General features: G+C 40.0%; 1 protein-coding gene across 4 annotated transcripts in view; it reads left to right on the top strand.

Moving 5' to 3' along the window:
• The window catches only part of PXYLP1 (2-phosphoxylose phosphatase 1), a 63070-nt gene that overhangs the window by 15549 nt on the left and 30257 nt on the right, over window positions 1-17264 (top strand). For 3 of the 4 annotated variants that reach the window (XM_084529108.1, XM_084529110.1, XM_084529109.1), the window contains one exon: window positions 9996-10127. The exons of the other annotated variant lie outside the window; for it this stretch is intronic. In XM_084529108.1, coding sequence (XP_084385234.1) covers window positions 10049-10127 — 79 coding nt within the window. In that variant the 5' untranslated portion in view covers window positions 9996-10048. The remainder of the gene's footprint in view (window positions 1-9995; window positions 10128-17264) is intronic. 4 annotated transcript variants of the gene reach the window in all.

Below are 17264 nucleotides of genomic sequence, written 5' to 3'. Positions count from 1 at the left end.
TGCTGTGGAAGGGTATGTCATTAATGAGCTTTCTGTGATGCTTTTTCCTGTTATTTGGTAGGCTTTGTTCTTTATTTTACCTGATAGGAATGTAGCAAATCTGTATTTTGTGTTCATTATTATAACAAGCTAACGTATACGTCCTATTTAGTTCAGTTGCATTTTTTTCTGTTCAAGTGCATAGGTGTTAAAGCCTGAGGGAGTATGATTTTTTTTTTTTCTCATGTTAGTAGAAATTGATAATACAGCCACTACAACTTAAAAAACAAAAACGCAGCAGTGCAACTTGATTGTAACAAGGGCTGTAATGAGGGCATGTTTGGCTTTAGCCTGGTCTTTGTAAACTGTGAAGCAGAAATAAAAACAGTAGTAATCCTCTCCAGCATGTTTTCGTCCCTGTGTTTTGGTGTCTGCCTTGGTAGAGGACTAGTTTAGAAAGAAGGCCAGCAAGATAACATAGGTATGTTGTGTGGCATCATAGCATTTGCCCCTATTTAAAGCTTGGGTCATACTTAGTGCTTGCAAGCAGTGACATAAGGACTGCCTTAAATAAAAATGTTTTGCTGACCACAAGAGTTTAAGTAATCTCTTGGGATCTGTTTCCTAATTTTGCACGTACTTTTTTTTTTTTTTTTTTTTTTTTTTTCAAATAACCAAGAAAAGAGAAATACTGTGCAAGAAGTGTTACATATGCCTTGGGTACAGGGACGTGCTGTATATATGAACCATGGTAGGTGGTCCCTGGAACATACACATACTGACAGGCTTGAGGTTGCCCAAAGCCAACTAGCAAGGGTGAAAAAGTAATCAGTCGGGATCAGTTGGGTGGGACTTGGAAATACCTGGCTGTCCAGGTGTTGTAAAGGGACCAGACTGGAGGGAGCAGACCTGGGTTGCAGTGGTGTGTGGCACAATGACTGCCTCTGGAAGACAGCCCCGACGGGAAGAACTGCACGGCACCAAGTAAAACCCAAGGGGCTCCTCTGCACGCCTGATGAAATATGTGATCAGCATGACAGCTGGGGAGGGGCAGGCAGCGATCACTGGAGAAGTCAGTGCTTGGTCATCGTCCACGTGTGTGCATCTCTGCTGAAGGAGCTCCCAGGGGTGCCGTGTCCCCCCTACCTGCCTGCTCCCCTTCGTGCGGAGCTCCACAGCGAAATCCTGCTGGCTCTCGGCGCCCTGGAGGGAGGTGGGAGGGCTGAGCATCAGGGACTAACACGAGTAACTAAAAGCACTCATGGAAAATGGGAAAATAAATGAGCTGGCAAGCATAAATTTTGATGGTGACCATTGCTTCATCCTGTGATCTATGCGGATGTCTAAATCTGGCACAAAGTAAGGAGACATAAAGGAGCCTACAGACAGAAACACTTACAGAATGTGTAATGCACTCTACGAGCAATCCTGTTTTTCTCATTTGTTTACTGCCAGAGCTAATTTAGACTCTAATAAGTTCCTCCAGGCATGTGCACGTCATCTCTGTGTCACGGCTGATGGGAGCAAGCGATGTTCTTTATAGAGAGAGTAGCAAAGCTGGTAGGAGGAAAAGCCCCTGCTGTCAGTATGCTGCTAGGGCCAGGGCACGAAGGCAGCGAGCTGTGTCTGTGTTGGGTTGTTACAAGGGGAAGTGGTCTGGAAAGAGGGGAAAGGAGACTAACATATATATACATATGTATATTCTGTGGGAAGAACATGTTGAGATGACATCTCAGTTGCAGCTCTTCAGAACTTCTTTGATATATTTACTGAGCATTTTAGGAATAGCAGAGAGATCGGAGAAGGAAAAGGTAGTATTGTTGCACTCTGCTTCCCTTCATCTTTATGTTAGCTCATGTGTTTACTTGCTTTCTCTTAGTAATAGTGCTAGTGATTGCGCAGAAGTAATTGCAGTGCTGATATTCTTTAATGACCACATGTCAGAAATGATTGTGTTAGGTCTTACAAAACACTTTCAGTGTTCAAGTGTTTTAAGGTGCAATTTTGAAGCATTGCTGAATAGAAGGGATGTATTTACAAGTCATGCAAATCACATTTCTTCAAAAATGCCTTGTTTGGATTGTCAAAGGCATTTACTTTTAGAAGTGATCCCTTGTAGGATGGGTAGTGGTCAGAGTACAGGGGAGGTAAATGAATACATCTAAACTGTTCTGTGGAAGTGTGAAAAAGATAAAAGAATCAAATACTTAATCATCTTTTCGTGCTCTTTAACAGTTCCCACACATTTTTCAGTTTAACTTTGTTCAAGAAAACGTGGGCATGATTTCATCAGAAAGCTGATAGAAGTCTAAGCCTCCAGAAACAAGGAGATCCCTGTCTGCAAAATAAGTCAACTTCCAGTGCTGGGAAACCCATAAAAGATAGTTGTTCTAAGAGAACATTACGTTAGCTGCAACATTCACGTGCTAAACAGAACTTGAATGTAGAAGTCTCTGCATGGCTGTGTTTATATTCAGTTTTAAAATTTTCATCAACTTGGAGGCTCAAGTTTAAATAAAACAAATGAATTCTAAAGGACTTGGACCATCAGAAATTAAATGCAAAGTTAAACTGTACGGAAAACTTGTTCTGCTTGCACCTGTAGGGAACTCACGCTGGTGATTTGAGTAGGACAGAACTGAAAGGCTGGAAACCACCCTTTCAAGGATGTACTCTGGCTGTAACCCAAAAACTGCGTTCCCAGAATTAGTGGTAGAAAACTGTATGACAGTCCTGCTCCAGTCTGAAAGTTTTGAGACAGGTTTGGAGATGCTATATAAAATGTTCATTGTTACCTGCTTGTGTACCTTGGCGTTTAAAAGCTAAGATTTGAGAGTCCAGTGGACCTTTTATTTTGAGAGCAGGATATAATCTACAAGGTATAATCAAATTGCAGTACGAGCAGTAGTCCCTTCAGCACTTTGAATGCAAAGCAGCTCTTCTCGATTATAAAATCGAGTGGCATACAGGGTGTCTTTGAAGTCTGTGACTTTTTTTTTTTTTTTTTTTTTGACATAAACAGCTTTTGGGAATATGCTTTTCTGTCTAACAAACTACCCTTTATGCTGGCATTGTACCAATGATGAGTTAATTATGTTTATGTGGTTCCGTGGCTTCATAATAATATTAAGATACTTCATGATAAATGCTTCTGTGGGAACCAGAACTGCTGAAACCTGCCTGCCTACAGCTTGATGTCTCCTGTTGCTCCATCACTAGTTGGGATATTGTGACACCGTGTCTGGTGAACTTTCTGAAACTTGCAACAAAAATTAGTTTTATGTCTCTTTCACTTCTTAGCCAGTCCTGTTACAGCATCTTTTTTTCTCCCCCAATCCAGCTTTTTTTTTTTTTTTTTTTTTTTTTTTATATATAACCTTGAGTATTCTATTGAAAAACAAAACAAAACCTTAGTATTTGAAGTTGATATTGGTTCAACCTGAATGTTTGGTTCTCAAAGTTACTGGCTAAGTGGTGGTTATTTTGAAGGGGAAGAATGTGCAGTGTAGGAAATCAGCCAAAAATATATATATATGTTTTTTCTTTAAAGAAAGAAATCTGTTCTATTTTCTTCCCACTTTTTCATCCTGCATCCCACTCCCCAGCCCCCTGTTTCTTTCTTCCAGCCCCAACTGGAAGGAATGGAGAATCCAGCCATATATATATATGGTGAATATATATGAATACGGCCATATATATGGTGAATAACCACATATATATATATATGGTGAATGGTATATATGTGGTGAATAACTTTGTTCTCAGCCCCAGCTCTGCCAACGGGTTTACCCTGAAACAGAAAACCCTGAGGGAGAAGGTTTTGAGGAGTGGCTTTGGGGTGACTTTAGACAGACAAAAGATCACGTTCATGTAGGAGCATATGGAGCAGTCTCTTCATCTTAAAATGTTGCTTCATTAGCCTACAGGTTCTTTTTGATGTGAGACAGCCTGGGGTTTCCTGGGATATTTCCTTATGGTGATGATGGATTGTCTCTTAGTTACTTATTGTTCCATCCTTCCTTCTCTCCTTCCCCACTTTTTTAATGCTTAAAACACAGTAGCCAAATTATTTTTTCTAAACAAATTTGTGCACGAAGATGACTGTATCTCTCATTAACCAGTTAAAGTGATTTCTTCCCCTCAGAAAAGCATCATTCTTCTGCCTTTCCCTCACCCCTCAAGCTTTCCCTCTAACTCGTTCATACCAGTTGAACTACTGGGAGAGAGGCCTTCGAAGCAGTATTTTCAGCCTCATCAAACATAGTTATTGTGGCAGTCCCAGCTTCCTTCAGTCTTTCAACCCTTGGAGCTGAGCAGTGGAAGTAGTTTATCACACCTAGGATTTTGGAGATTTGAAATCTCGATTCCTTAGGCTGACCTACCACCTGCTTCTTGTTTTCAGATGCTTGCTACTGCTCTGTTAGTTCTAAATCTCTTCCAGCTGAGCTTTTAGATGCTTGAAGTGATGGAGTTTTTCAGTGGACCACCTGTATCTCGGCTCTACAGCAAAGGGAAGGCTTTGAAACTGACGCAGATTTACTTACACAGTGAAAATAATGAGTTCTATATAGAGGGACAAAACTTATCAGAGTAAGAGCTCTGTTTGATCCTTTCACTTTAATGAAGTGAGAGCTTGTGTTGGCTGCTCTGACAGACTGGGCAGTGCCGCTGTGCCTTTTTCAATAGCTTTCAAGAGTCTCACGACCAGATGTGTCAGCAGGAGAATTTTAGAACTGAATAGTTAAGGAAGACACTTGGAATAGGAGAAAAGAGAACTTTAGATGTAGATATTTTAATTTTCTAAATACCAGAAAATGTTAAACTTGAGTAACTGAAACAGTAGCTAAAATGTTAAGCAGCTCAAAAATAAAATTTTGAAAACATTTCATAGGTAACAATTACTCTGCACATATTAAAATGTGGCTGTGTTCAATACACTCCTTTCTGTTTTGGAGTTGTGTTTTTTTATCCCATCTTTCCTTCTCTTTTATTTTCTATTAGGGCTCAGCAGGCTGCTCGCCTGTTTGTACTCTCCGGCAAGTTCTGTGTTTTCTGCGGTTGCTTACTTCCAGTTTAAGTCATGAGGTGGGCTAACATGAGTAACATTACCAAGCAGGTTTTACTTAATTTTATTAATGATAAATGATGCAACCAATTTCTCATAAATGCTTTTAAAAACTTGAATACCTGCTTTGTTGTTGTTGTTTTTCCTGGTAGGAAATGAAGGATTATGATTAACAATATTGCAGGTGCTAGCTTTGTTCCTTCATGATGCTGTGCAAAATGCAATGTCAGTGGTGCAGGAATAGTAAGTCCAGTTTAAATTGCTGAAGTTACAGTCAGCTGCAGGGATTTTGTGAGGGTTTCCTCAATGTGACCATTACAAGCACGAAAAGCTAAGCAGGCTGTGCTGACCTCAGCATTGGTTCTGCTGAGTGTCCTGTTCCTTCTCTCCTCTATTGCTTTTCCTAGGTATTTGTAGCAGTGGTGGATTTGGTCATAACCACAAGATACCAGCCACTATCTTTCATTTCTCCAGGAAAAAATGAAAAACCAAAAGCAACAGAAAATAGTCCTCTGAATCACCAAAGAAAAGGTTTGGCTTGTGCCACTTGCTTACTCAGATATTTTTTGCAGCTTCTTATTTAAGAGCATGAAGTTCTTCAGCTGTCTGAATGAACCAGAAATCCAATGTTCAGGCAATTAGTAGATGACAAATATACTGCCTGGTAGTCAGCTGCCAAATGACTGGGGAATAATTGATGGAACATCACTCATTAATGTGAAAATAAAGGCAGCAGTCTTCATTATAATTGTGTCTGGAGCTGTCACCTTCATTTTGGATTCCTTCAAAACAGGGCTTGTGTTGGAAAATAAACTGCAGATGTAGAAGAAAGATAAAAGATGCATTAAAAAACAATGACAATATAAAAAACTCTCAAGTTGATTGTAGTCTTCTGCAGTATAGAGGCATCATACTACTAAGTGGGTCCCTGTGTTCTTCCATGAGTTTTTCTGAAGCTATCTATGAATGTTACTCCAAATCAACTTTATGTCTGTAGGCTTTCTGCTTTCCCTGGTAGGCTGTATAAGTGTGCAACAAAATACACTTGTATCTGTCTTCAGTGTATAGTTAGGTTCAGACTTAGTGACTTCAGAAAAGGAAGACAGCATTATTTCTCTTTGCTGTTTCATTGCGACCACTTTTGTTTGCTTGTATTTCAGTGGTGTGTCATTTTGATGTGCCATATCACATAAATAAAGTGATTCTATTGGGGCAGGCTTTGAAGAGTGCTATTGATTATTTATGGAGACATGCTATTTTAATCAAATCAATTTTTTAAGCTGTCATGGTGATTCAGTGTAATAATGTGCTTGCACTTCATGCCATGTAGTAGGTTTGCGTTCTAGATGGATACAGATAATTTAGAGGACATAATAGTATCAGTACATTGGTATGGGAGTTCAGGAGCAGTGGTTTAGTGTCACATCAGACTTCACATGAGCTTTGAAAGCATTAATCTTATAAGTGTTTTCAGAGCTTGACCGAAAATAATCAAAAGAGAGAGCTTGGCTAATTAACCCTGAAAAAAAAAAAAGTCTCTCTGCTTTGCAGCCGAGGCGGTGCCGGGGTGGGAGGTTGCATGTGGAGCACCACGGGGCAGCGCCCTGCTGGTACCAAGCTAAGTGGGATGGCAGCTGCTGGACTGGGGAGCTGCGGGTAAGTCGAGGCCTGGCCTTTAATTGAAAGGCTGTTTTTGTCCCTGTTTGAGTGTGCAGCAGCTAGAGCCTTACATTAGAACAGGTTTGGCGTAGTCTTGTGAAAGTAGGTAAGGGTTGAGGGTGCTCTAAACGCTGTGAGTCATCCTGGCGTGCTGTGGTAAGCTGAGACTTTTGGAATAAGTTGAAAAGCAAATAAAGTCCTGCAGGTAGGTAGGTTTACTGCAAAAGGGGCCTCAGAAGTAGCAATTATCTGCCTTTAGTTATAGGGTGTTTTCTGAACAACTACTCTTCAGAATATCTAGGCTGCTTATGTATGTCATGCTTACAATTAGCGTTGTCTAAATAAGCTCTGGCTTCTGTAGGGCTTCTTTATCCAGACCTACATTCTCTCTTGAGCAGAAGATCCTCGCCAGAGGTGAATATCAATCAGTGCTTTCCTGGCATGTTGCAGAAGCCACTGCCCGGGTTGTCCTCCAGGTGCAGAGCTCTGCCAGTTGCAGCAGCGTGGTGCAGCCATCCCTGAAAGCAGCAGCTGCTTGCTTAGCTCTGCCAAAAGAGCCACGGCCCATAGCTGGGAGCAGGAACGTGGAGCTGTCAGATGCTGATAAAACTGACCTTTGAGTACCGAGAGCTCACAAGGGGACATGGCGAGACCGGGGCACGACCTGCACTCTGGCCTGTGTGCAGAGTAAATAGATCAATGTTTTCCAAATGTCATGTTCGCAGCAGATGCTCTGCAACACACAAGCCTATGGTTATGTGCTAGTATGTTCTGTGAAGACCCAAAATGTGGTCTGCTGTGTGGCTGCTTTTGTGATCAGTCTGCGTAGGAAAAGAGGTTTTTTGGGGAGGTAAGATGGGTTCTTTTTTTCTCCCCTTCAGGCTTTATTTATTTATTTTTTTAATCTTATCTTCCCTCTTATGATATGCTTCCAAATGCTCCCATCGCTGGGTGCAATGCCTGCTGTGCTGTCTTCACTCTTAGCATTTGCTGTCCTGTTTTACCTGGGAGCTCCTCGGGTGCCAGCACTGAGGAGCAGAGGCTTCAGGTCTCAGCCTTCTGTACGCTCACCTTATTCCTGGCAGTTTGATGTTACCAAGTGACAGCTGATGACAAGTTGTATTGACAGGCTCTTATTTAACAGTCACTCAACAGCAACTGTTCCTTCTCCTAATGAATTGTAACACAGCATCTTCTAACTTAGCAGGCCAAATATATTTAAAAGGAAAATCTTTCTACCTTGTTAATAATGTCTTAACTATTGCATTATTACACAATTATAATAATAATTATATTATTGCAATATAATGCAAAATATTGCATTTTAATGCAGTTCTTAATTGCATTAAAACTAAACGTTTTGAAACTTCTGATCTTGTGACTAGATTGAAAACTAATTAAACACTTAAACTGTTTTGGCAATTAGAGGTGTTACCCCTTTTCCTCCTGATTTGTGATCTTCCCCTTTTATGGAAGTTCTGTTTGTGCAGCGGCTGTGTTCCTGTGCGTGGACTGTGCACAAGAGCCCTTGTTCGTGAGAGCTTTTTAATGTTTTACCTTCTCCTCCTGTCTAAGTCTAATTTTGCCTTTTCCCGTGGTTCCCCTTCTGTTCTCCCATCTGTTTGTTTTAACTGCTTCATTCTCTCCTAGTGTTCTGTATTCACCAAGCCCCTTATACCTTCCACCCTTCACAGCTTTGTTTAGTTTCAGTGGCTTAGTGCAGTTTAGATTCAGCATACCTTTCACTGAGATGTTCCCCGATGAGCTATGATTTAGTGAAACTGACACTGCTAAAGTCATTCCTTCTGTCTCTTTTTTGACTTTTTTTTTTTTTCTTTTATTACGGCTTGCACATGCCAACTATGGCGCTCTTGGCATTTTGGAAAAATACCGTAATAGATCTGGTTTCTTACTTCTCATCTCAGAACCTCCAGTTCTTTCAGTTTTTCCAGTTTGCAAAAGCTGTGAAGATAGTTCTCCAAGTAAAATGAGACAGGGACCTCAATCCAGTAAAATGTACATGTCTGTAACATTTCACCACTAGTGCCACTTCTTTCATTTCTGAAAGATCACTGCTTACACTCTGGGTCCTATTGCTTAATACTAAGGTAATAATAATTGCTTAATACTAAGATATTGCTTTGGCTCAATGCATAGATCAATAATTCTTCTTAGGACTAACCACAATAGATAAAACAAGAAATTCAGTCACCCAGGAGACATTTTCAAATACTAATGAGAAAAATCTTTGGAGTAAAGTAAAAAGTTATTTTCTGTCAACTGATTTGGATGTGCTGTCATAAACAACTCAATTCAAAGGACCCCAGAATCTCAGATTTCATGAACATGCTGTCAGTATTAGGAAAAGGCATCTTTCACACATAAGAGCATCTCACATCCCTTTTTTTTTTCCTTCCCTTAAGACAAAGAGGAAGAGGAGAACCCCAGCACCCCCCTCTTCCTTATATGGGACCATTTTCCAATAGAAAATATGTGCATGTCAAAATAGAGCACCTCAGCAAATTCTGTGCGCTTGACATATTTGGATATTTTCAGGAGAGGGTGTTTTATTTTGTTTGTTTGTTTTAACATTTGCAACAAGTTAGTTGAGTTTTGAAGTGTGCCTAAATATCTATTGATATGAAATATATTATTCTGATCTTCATCAAAACAGCTATTTAAAAATATTCCAGAATTACTGAAGGTGTTATTCCTAAATTGATATACTTTTCTATTCTCTGTGTAGTGCTACTGGCAGTTTTTTCTTAGTTTTTATTCTATTAAATAAGAATTGTGAACTTTGTAAAAGGGCTGCCAGTTAGAGAACCTATTTTTTAACCTTTATTTAAAAGGGAGAAGGGATGTAACTTTTTAATGTTATGGTTTTTTTTGTATGTTTTGTTTTCCCTTGCAATAATTTAACAAAACTTCTCTTGACAGCCCTTAGGTAGAAATGTTCTTGTTGTGAATTGCTCTCTTTAGGGGTAAGAGGCTTCTGTTAATTGTTGCCAATGTTCTGATATGAGCATTAACCCTGTGTTAGCAAGAGAAAAGAATCTGATGGGAAAAGGCAGAGTTTTATTTACTTGGAAGTTTTGCATTGTGGAAATGTAATTTCATAACTGGGTCAAGACAACTTCTTGATGCTGTTGTTCGCAGTTTGAATTGGCTCGTGTTTGCCTTTAAGAAGTAACTTGATGCCGTCAAAAGGCTATTTGAATTTGCTTTGATTTAGCTGATACTCCCACATCTGAAGTATATTTGCCAATGTTTTGTTGTTTGTTGTTTGCAGAAATTGTTGACATGTGAAGATGAAACCATGAAGAGAAAGCAGAACGAATAATAATGCTTTTCCGAAACCGTTTTCTGTTCTTGCTGGCTTTGGCAGCCTTACTTGCCTTTTTGAGCCTCAGTCTACAGTTCTGTAAGTGTGTCCTCCTTGTCTTGTCTGCATCTCTCTGTGGATGTGTTTTAAAAAGTAGCCATGCTTACATGTCACTCAAGCATTTTTTTGTGTATTTAAATACTTGTTTTCAAAAATAGGAAAGCAAATGTAAGAATTAAAACAGTTTTGTGTGCCATGTAGGGATCCATACAACCTAGAATCTTTTCAAATAAGGCTATTTCAGAAATTCTTAGTTCTGTAGTGCAATTAAGTAATTGAAAGTGTCTTAGTCCTTCCATGAAATAAAACCAAACACATTTGGGTAAAACTTGCTGCAATTTATATTTTATATTGCATCAGCCTAGACAGGATTGAGAAAACTGCTGTGAAAGAGGTTGGAACTTCTCCTTATTTGTGCCCTTGCATTGGGAAACTTTTAACAGTTGAATTGGCTTATCCGTAGGTTTATTTAAGAAAAGATAAATCATGGTCTCTGCTTCACATGAATTAATCATAGATCAATCCAGAGGGTGGTCATTTGCTGATAAGAGGGCTGGGGCACCTCTCCTATGGAGAGGCTGAGGGAGTTGGGCTTGTTTGGCCTGGAGGAGAGAAGGCTCTGGGGAGATCTTACAGCGGCCTTCCCATACCTAAAGGGGGCTGAAGAGAAAAAAGAGAGCTGGGGAGGGAGTGCGGTGATAGTACAAGGGGGAATCGCCTTAAACTAAAAGAGGGTAGCTTTAGATTAGATGCTGGGAGGAAATTCTTTCCTCAGAGGGTGGTGAGGCCCTGGCCCTGGCCCAGGCTGCCCCATCCCTGGCAGTGCCAAGGCCAGGCTGGATGGGGCTGGGGGCAGCCTGGGCTGGGGGGAGGGCCCTGCCCAGGGCAGGGGTTTGGAACGAGATTATCTTTAATGTCCTTTCTAATCCAGACCATTTTATGGCTTAATTATCTGATTTTAATGTAAGAACACTTTAAAGCTCTGTGAGCCTTCTACCGATCTATATATAGATGTATATATTTTCTTCAGTTTGCATAGAGTGAGTAATTTCCTGGCTTGTGGCTAAAAAAAAGAGATTACTTATGATTTAGTTTCTTCTGTGTATATTGAACAGTTTCTTTTTCTTTCTTCCTATTTAAATACTAAAAAAGGAACAAAACAACAACAACAAAGAAAACTTTGATTTTGTTACTATCTTTTTTTTGTCTTTAAACTCGTTTGCATGTAATTTGCAGAAACCTGTGGCTCCAAATGGCTTTTTCAGCCTCCTGTGAGTACATGCCTTTGGGTCTGAGTGTAGCTTGTTTTGCTGCAATCAGTTTAGGCTCTTTATAGCTAAAGCCTGGTATTGTATGCTTGATAAGAATTGTGTGTAGAGCTAAGGTCTTGGAGGAACTTCAGCTGAAATATGAAACTGACTTTTTCACCAAAATGAGCTTTTTTTAGAGAAGTAGGTATACAGGAGAGTAAATTACTTTTGATTGAAAGAGCAAGTTAATTTTCCAATTAATTAGGAGATAACATTTGTGCAAGAGGGATTCCAGGAGCTAAAGAAGTTGGAGGAGTGCTTTGAAAAGCACTTAAGCTACAGCAAGCAGGCATTGCAAAGCTTAGGGCCAATACCAAAATGCATATAGAAATTTTTACAAAATGAGAGCTGCAGTGCAGGCCAGCAGGGACCAGGTAGTTTAAGTAGCCTAATATTTTAACTCCTGCCAACTTCAGCTTGTAGAGATGTTAATTTAAGCTTGTCACAAAGGCCATCTCCAAAGCCAAGGCAAAATTCTCTTCTATCACAACCACCAACAAAATTGTTCAGATTCTGTGAGTTCCTCATGATCTGCTTTCAAATAAATTATAGCTGTAAATTTTTATACTCCTCTAATTTATTATTCCTAAATAATATATAAATATAAATAAATATGAATAAATTATTCCCAAATAGTATTAAACTGAAGAGATATTTGATTCTGAACTAGAGCTTTTGATGAAACAGAAATGCAAATATTTAAGGAAATACTTGTAATACATTGTCAGTGCAAGCATGGTTTCAGTTCTGCCTCACAGCAGAAGTCAGTATGACTGATACCAGTATGTAAAACTGATGCTTTGATAAAAGTGACCCAAGTACTAGAACATAACCCACATGCTGACTCAACAAAGCAGTAATCACTACCTGAGAAATTTCAGAACGTTGTTAAGAAAACTTACTGCTGCTTTAAATTCAAACTACTTGTTGTGTCACTACATACTTAGTAGATCTGTATTTACTATTTTTCTTCTTCTTAGCTATTGTGAGGTCCTTCCTATTGAACATCTTCCCTTGCACTGAATCTGTTACCCTAAGATAACGCAAATTTCAGAAGTTTGTTGATTCTCACTGTTACGCAGTGTGGTAGTAATGTAGTCTTGTTTCATGTAGAAAGTTATTTTCTGAAAGCAATGTGCTTATTTTCTTTTTCATCAGACTGTAGAATTGAGTTTCCAAATTCTGATCCCCTCCAAGCTTCCTGATGCAAATTTTGGTGATGTTGCTTCGTAATTTGAGTCAGATCATGGAATGAAAATGAATCAGCATAGAATGGCTATGATATGTGTGTATAATGTGTAGATATGTATATGTAATATACGTTTCATTTTCATTATGTGTATATAATTTTCATATGCATATAATATGAAAATGAGAGTTCATACATTTAGACTTTGGAAAATGCCCCACCCATGGATGATGGGAGCTGTCTCTTGAAGCATTTGGTATGGGAACCAATTTTCTAGGCTGTTGTGAGCTTGTGATTCTCTGTTAGCAAGCAGCACACAGGTTTGACGAAGAGGGCTGGTTGTCTTAAAACATGCTACTGCTTTCCTAAGAAGAGAGTGTTGAAAGTGTTTCTTCTTCCACATCCTAACTTTGTTTAGAAAAGTGAAACAGTAACATAAATGCATGATTGCATAAGTGGGACATATCTTCCTTATTTTTTTTTTTTTTAACCTTCTGCTGTAGGGCAGAGCCTAGCTCCTGTATAAACATGATACCTTTTCCTTCTTGTCCATACCTAGAACTGAAGCAATTTGAAGCCAGCCCTGTGATTTGTGGCTGATTCTGCACTGAAGCAAGCAGGGAATGCCCAGGTTCAGAGGGTTTTCCATAGGTTCCCACTCAGTGTCACACACAGAGCACGTGGGGATGTCTGACAAGATTACTATCTGCTTGAGCTGAAAGGGTTCAGGCATTGCTTGCGGCACTTGGCAGCCCAGTACTTCAGGTCAGGCGAAAATTGATGCTGGTTTACTTTAATAGACTGTGTTGCAGAAGGTCTGGAGCTGCTTCATAAGCAGCGATTTCTGCAGCCACGATGAAGTGGAGATGATGGGTGTCATACATGTCAAGAGTCTTAATGCAAGTCCATCCGTCCTTGTAAGAGCAAGTCCCAAGGCAGTTGTTTCAGGGCTAATGGTTGTCACATCTGAAGTTTATACAGAAGGAAGACAAACAGCAGGGAAAACAACTGATACTGGACATCAGAGCCTTCAATACTGGTAGGCTGGGGCAGACCCAGGTCACTTTGCTTCCTGTTTTCATGTTTGTTTCTAGACCATTTCTTTTGTACAGTGGTTTCTGAGTTCTGGTCTAAACTAATCTTCTTTCCTGTGGTTTTCCCATGGCTGGTGCTCTATGCAGTTAGAGCATGCTCTCTACTGGTGCTTAACTTACAGGGTAGACCATTGAGAAAGCTTCCTCCAAATCTGTTTTGAGAGTAGCCAACGGTTCTGAGTGCTGTTGGTGTTTTGCCCCTGTAATAGTTGCAGTGGATTGACACGAACCAGTTGTCAGTGCCCCCTATTACCAGAGCAGAAGCTGTCCTCTGCTTTGTGTCTGGGATACGGTGGTACCAGTGGTGTGGAAGGCAGCTCTGTGGAGCAGGCAGCTCACGTTTGTCAAACATGTGCCGGGTTGGCTTGTTGGATCGAATGCCATTCCATCGGGTGCTGGAATATTGCTCTCCTAATGTCCTGGTGGCACAACTAAAAACTTACTGGTTTTGCATTGTCAGAAAAACTGCAGAATGGAGAAATGACCTGTCCTAGATAGTGGACTGTCCTTTTTGTCTCTCTAAATTGTGGTTGTAATTACGTTGACCAACACTGGGTATTTTATTTCCATATAGAGTGAATGCAAGTTGTGATACTTTGTGCTTCTTTTTCCACTAGAGGAGAAGGTTGCAGTGATTTAGGTCTTCATTCCTACTTTGTGCTTGGTAAAACGACAAGAGCAGTGCAAAGAGACTGCAAATGCAGTGGCTGGAGGGGTTCCTACAGTACCGAAACAGGATGGCAACTCAGCTAGATTCGGGTTTGAGGTCAGGGTTGTGTCAGTCAGGCCGTGGTCATGCAGCCTCACAGGGGGGGAAAGGCATCCATTAGGACCCTGTCAACATCAATTATGTTGGTTAGAGCTCAGATCAGCACAGGAACAGGACATTATCTTTCTTTTTTCACCCCTTAAGATTGGTGTAGTACATAAGGACCCAATTACAGGGTATGCACAAACCTTACAGTAAATTAAAACATCTGAGACTGACTGCAGCAGCCTGAAGGTGGATCTCTACAGAATTTTTCAATGAGTTACGTATATTTGAAATTACTTTGAATAAACCAAACTAAAAGGAAATTTATAAGTGAGCTGTTATGATACAGTATGTGATCTCTATAAAGTTGACTTGACAATTACTATGGATTTTTATTTTTTAGTCAAATGCTTGTAAATATATTTTTTAATAAAGCAAATGTTTTTAAAGAAAAAATTCAATACAAAAGGACTAAAACTACACTGGGAAAGCATCTCTTTCTACTAGCTCTTCACCCTTGTGGTGGCCGTAAATTATAAACTTTCCTTTGAGCCTGCTACAGGCGCTTGCGAAGTTGTTAAGGCTCTGGCTCTCAGGCAGAGCCTGCATATGTGGATCCTCTACTTGACACTTGTTTCCCTCAGTACTATGATACTTTGGCCAGTCTCAGGCCTGTCTTTCTATAGAAAAAAAATTCAGTATTTGCCACTGCTTTCTAAAATGTCAGCTGCTAACCTGGTTAGCTCTTACATACAGCGTGGGGAGCCTCGTTTATTTAAGGGCTCAATCTGCCTTGATGGTCTCGAGTGTTGGTGTTTTCTGCCCATCTGGATGTGACTTTTATTTTTTTCCAATAAATTTTATTTCATTGTACTTCCTGTTGCCTGGTTTTGCACTGGAGATTTTGATTGTATATATGAGTTATATGAAACAGAAGACAGGATTCTCCACCACGAAAGGTAGTGAGGTTTTTTTATTGGCCTGGGTGCTACGGGCATCTCGTATTTTCTGAGGACCGGTGAAGAGCACCATATGCAATCCCATCAGGTGGTTGCCTGTAGGAGATCGCTGTGCTGCTGCACAGCCCCTTTTGGAAGCCTGTTCACTTTAATAATCCCAAACCTTCTGGCGTGACTGCTGCTGTGTGCATGCCTGCTTTGTGGCCAGATACATCTGTGCAAGAGTCAGGTGGAAGCAGCTGGAGCTTAGCTCAGCATCTCTGCTCACTCCAGCTCCTGCTGCAGAGAAGCTGTGGTGTGGTGGGTGCTCAGCAGGTCTGAGAAAGGGGGACCCAGCAGGGACTTGAGGATGGGAATAGATTTGGAAACCGAGGGGCGTAGTGCCCCTATCGAGCCTTTCCACTGGCAGAGCAGGGTGTGCTTCCTCAGCTCAGGAAGCTGGAGTTGTGTTGCACTTTGAACATGTAATGTACTTAAAATAGGTCCAGTGTAAGAAGAGTGTCACATTCTTCTTATTTATTACAATGAACCATATCTAACAAATTGCAACATAGGAAGTCTTGAAGCAGACAACTTGTTCTTTGTCATGTGCTGCCAGCATACTGAATTAAAAGGAGACCAGTATCTCCCTTCCTGAATTTTGCCTTCAAGCTCAGAAGCATGACAGACTTTCCACTAATAAGACTGGTGGTTTTTTTAAAGTACTAATTTATATTTAAGATTTAAGGGAAAAACAACGCACAAATGATATGTCCAAGGCTGTGTATGTTTTAGTAGTGGATGAAGAAATCTACTCATAAGCATGTTTGTTTTTTTTTTTTTTTTTGTTAAAGATAGGTTTTTATGTTGTAACTGGAGATTTAAATGAAGTGTAGCTGCTTTTTTGGTGATACTTAAAAAGCTCTGTAATGTGGTGTTTGGGAATCAGGGTGCATGTTTGCATTTTGCAGTAGATCTCACTTGGAGGGGGATGAGACACAATGAATACATCAGAACGATACTGTGGGACAGTCTGATTTTTCTCCCACAAAAACAGAAAAATCATTTTAAAACACCTGCTTTAAGTATAGGTGAGGTTAAGTTGCTTCAGATGGGATTTGACCAGTAGAAGTTACTTGGCAGGCTATGGAACTTCATAAATCTTAATTTAAATGTATGTTTTGGCTCCATCCATGACAGTTAGTTGAGCCGTATGTACACAGATTAATAGGAGCCATTAAAGTGTTTGGTTGAAGGCTCCTGTATATAAAGCCCAAACTTCACAAGAACTAACTGCAAGTCAATAGTTAGGCTTCTACAAAACCTTACTATGGTAATGGGTTAAATCCTACAGGGAAGGAAATAAGACTGGAAAATAATAAAACCATCTAGCATCTTTTTACTCAAAATCCAACTTGAATCATGGTTCCAATATCTGCAAGAAAGTTTAGAAGCGTTGAAATTTCTTAAATATTTTAATAATTAGTAAACATTGCATTTTTTTAAATTTTACTATGAAATTAAGGAAGTTTAAGGACAGTCCCAAAAGTATGTTCCTGTGCTCAATTATTTGAATTTCACATGAATGGTAAAACAGCGAAGGAAAATGAACTTTAATAATAGGAGGGGAATAGGTTTATTCTTAAGTGAACTGGGCTCCTTTTTTTTTTTTTTTTTTTTAAATCGGTGTTGTGCCAGTGTAAATGCTGCAAGCTCTGTTGCCACTGAAGTCTTAGACCAAATGCTGAAGCAGCCCTCTGCACAGCTCCTGCCCGTGCACACTTCTATGTAGAGGTGTAGTAGGCTTTGGGGAAAGCCGGGAGAGGATGACTGCACAGTGTTTTCTTCTGGTGACTTGCAGTTTTCTTTGCCATACCTCTTTAGGTATGTA

This window comes from Aythya ferina, assembly GCF_964211825.1.
Source record: "Aythya ferina genome assembly, chromosome: 9".
In the NCBI taxonomy this organism is placed as follows: domain Eukaryota; kingdom Metazoa; phylum Chordata; class Aves; order Anseriformes; family Anatidae; genus Aythya; species Aythya ferina.
The sequence above is the reverse complement of the archived record's forward strand: the minus strand, read 5'-3'. Positions and strand labels throughout refer to the sequence as shown.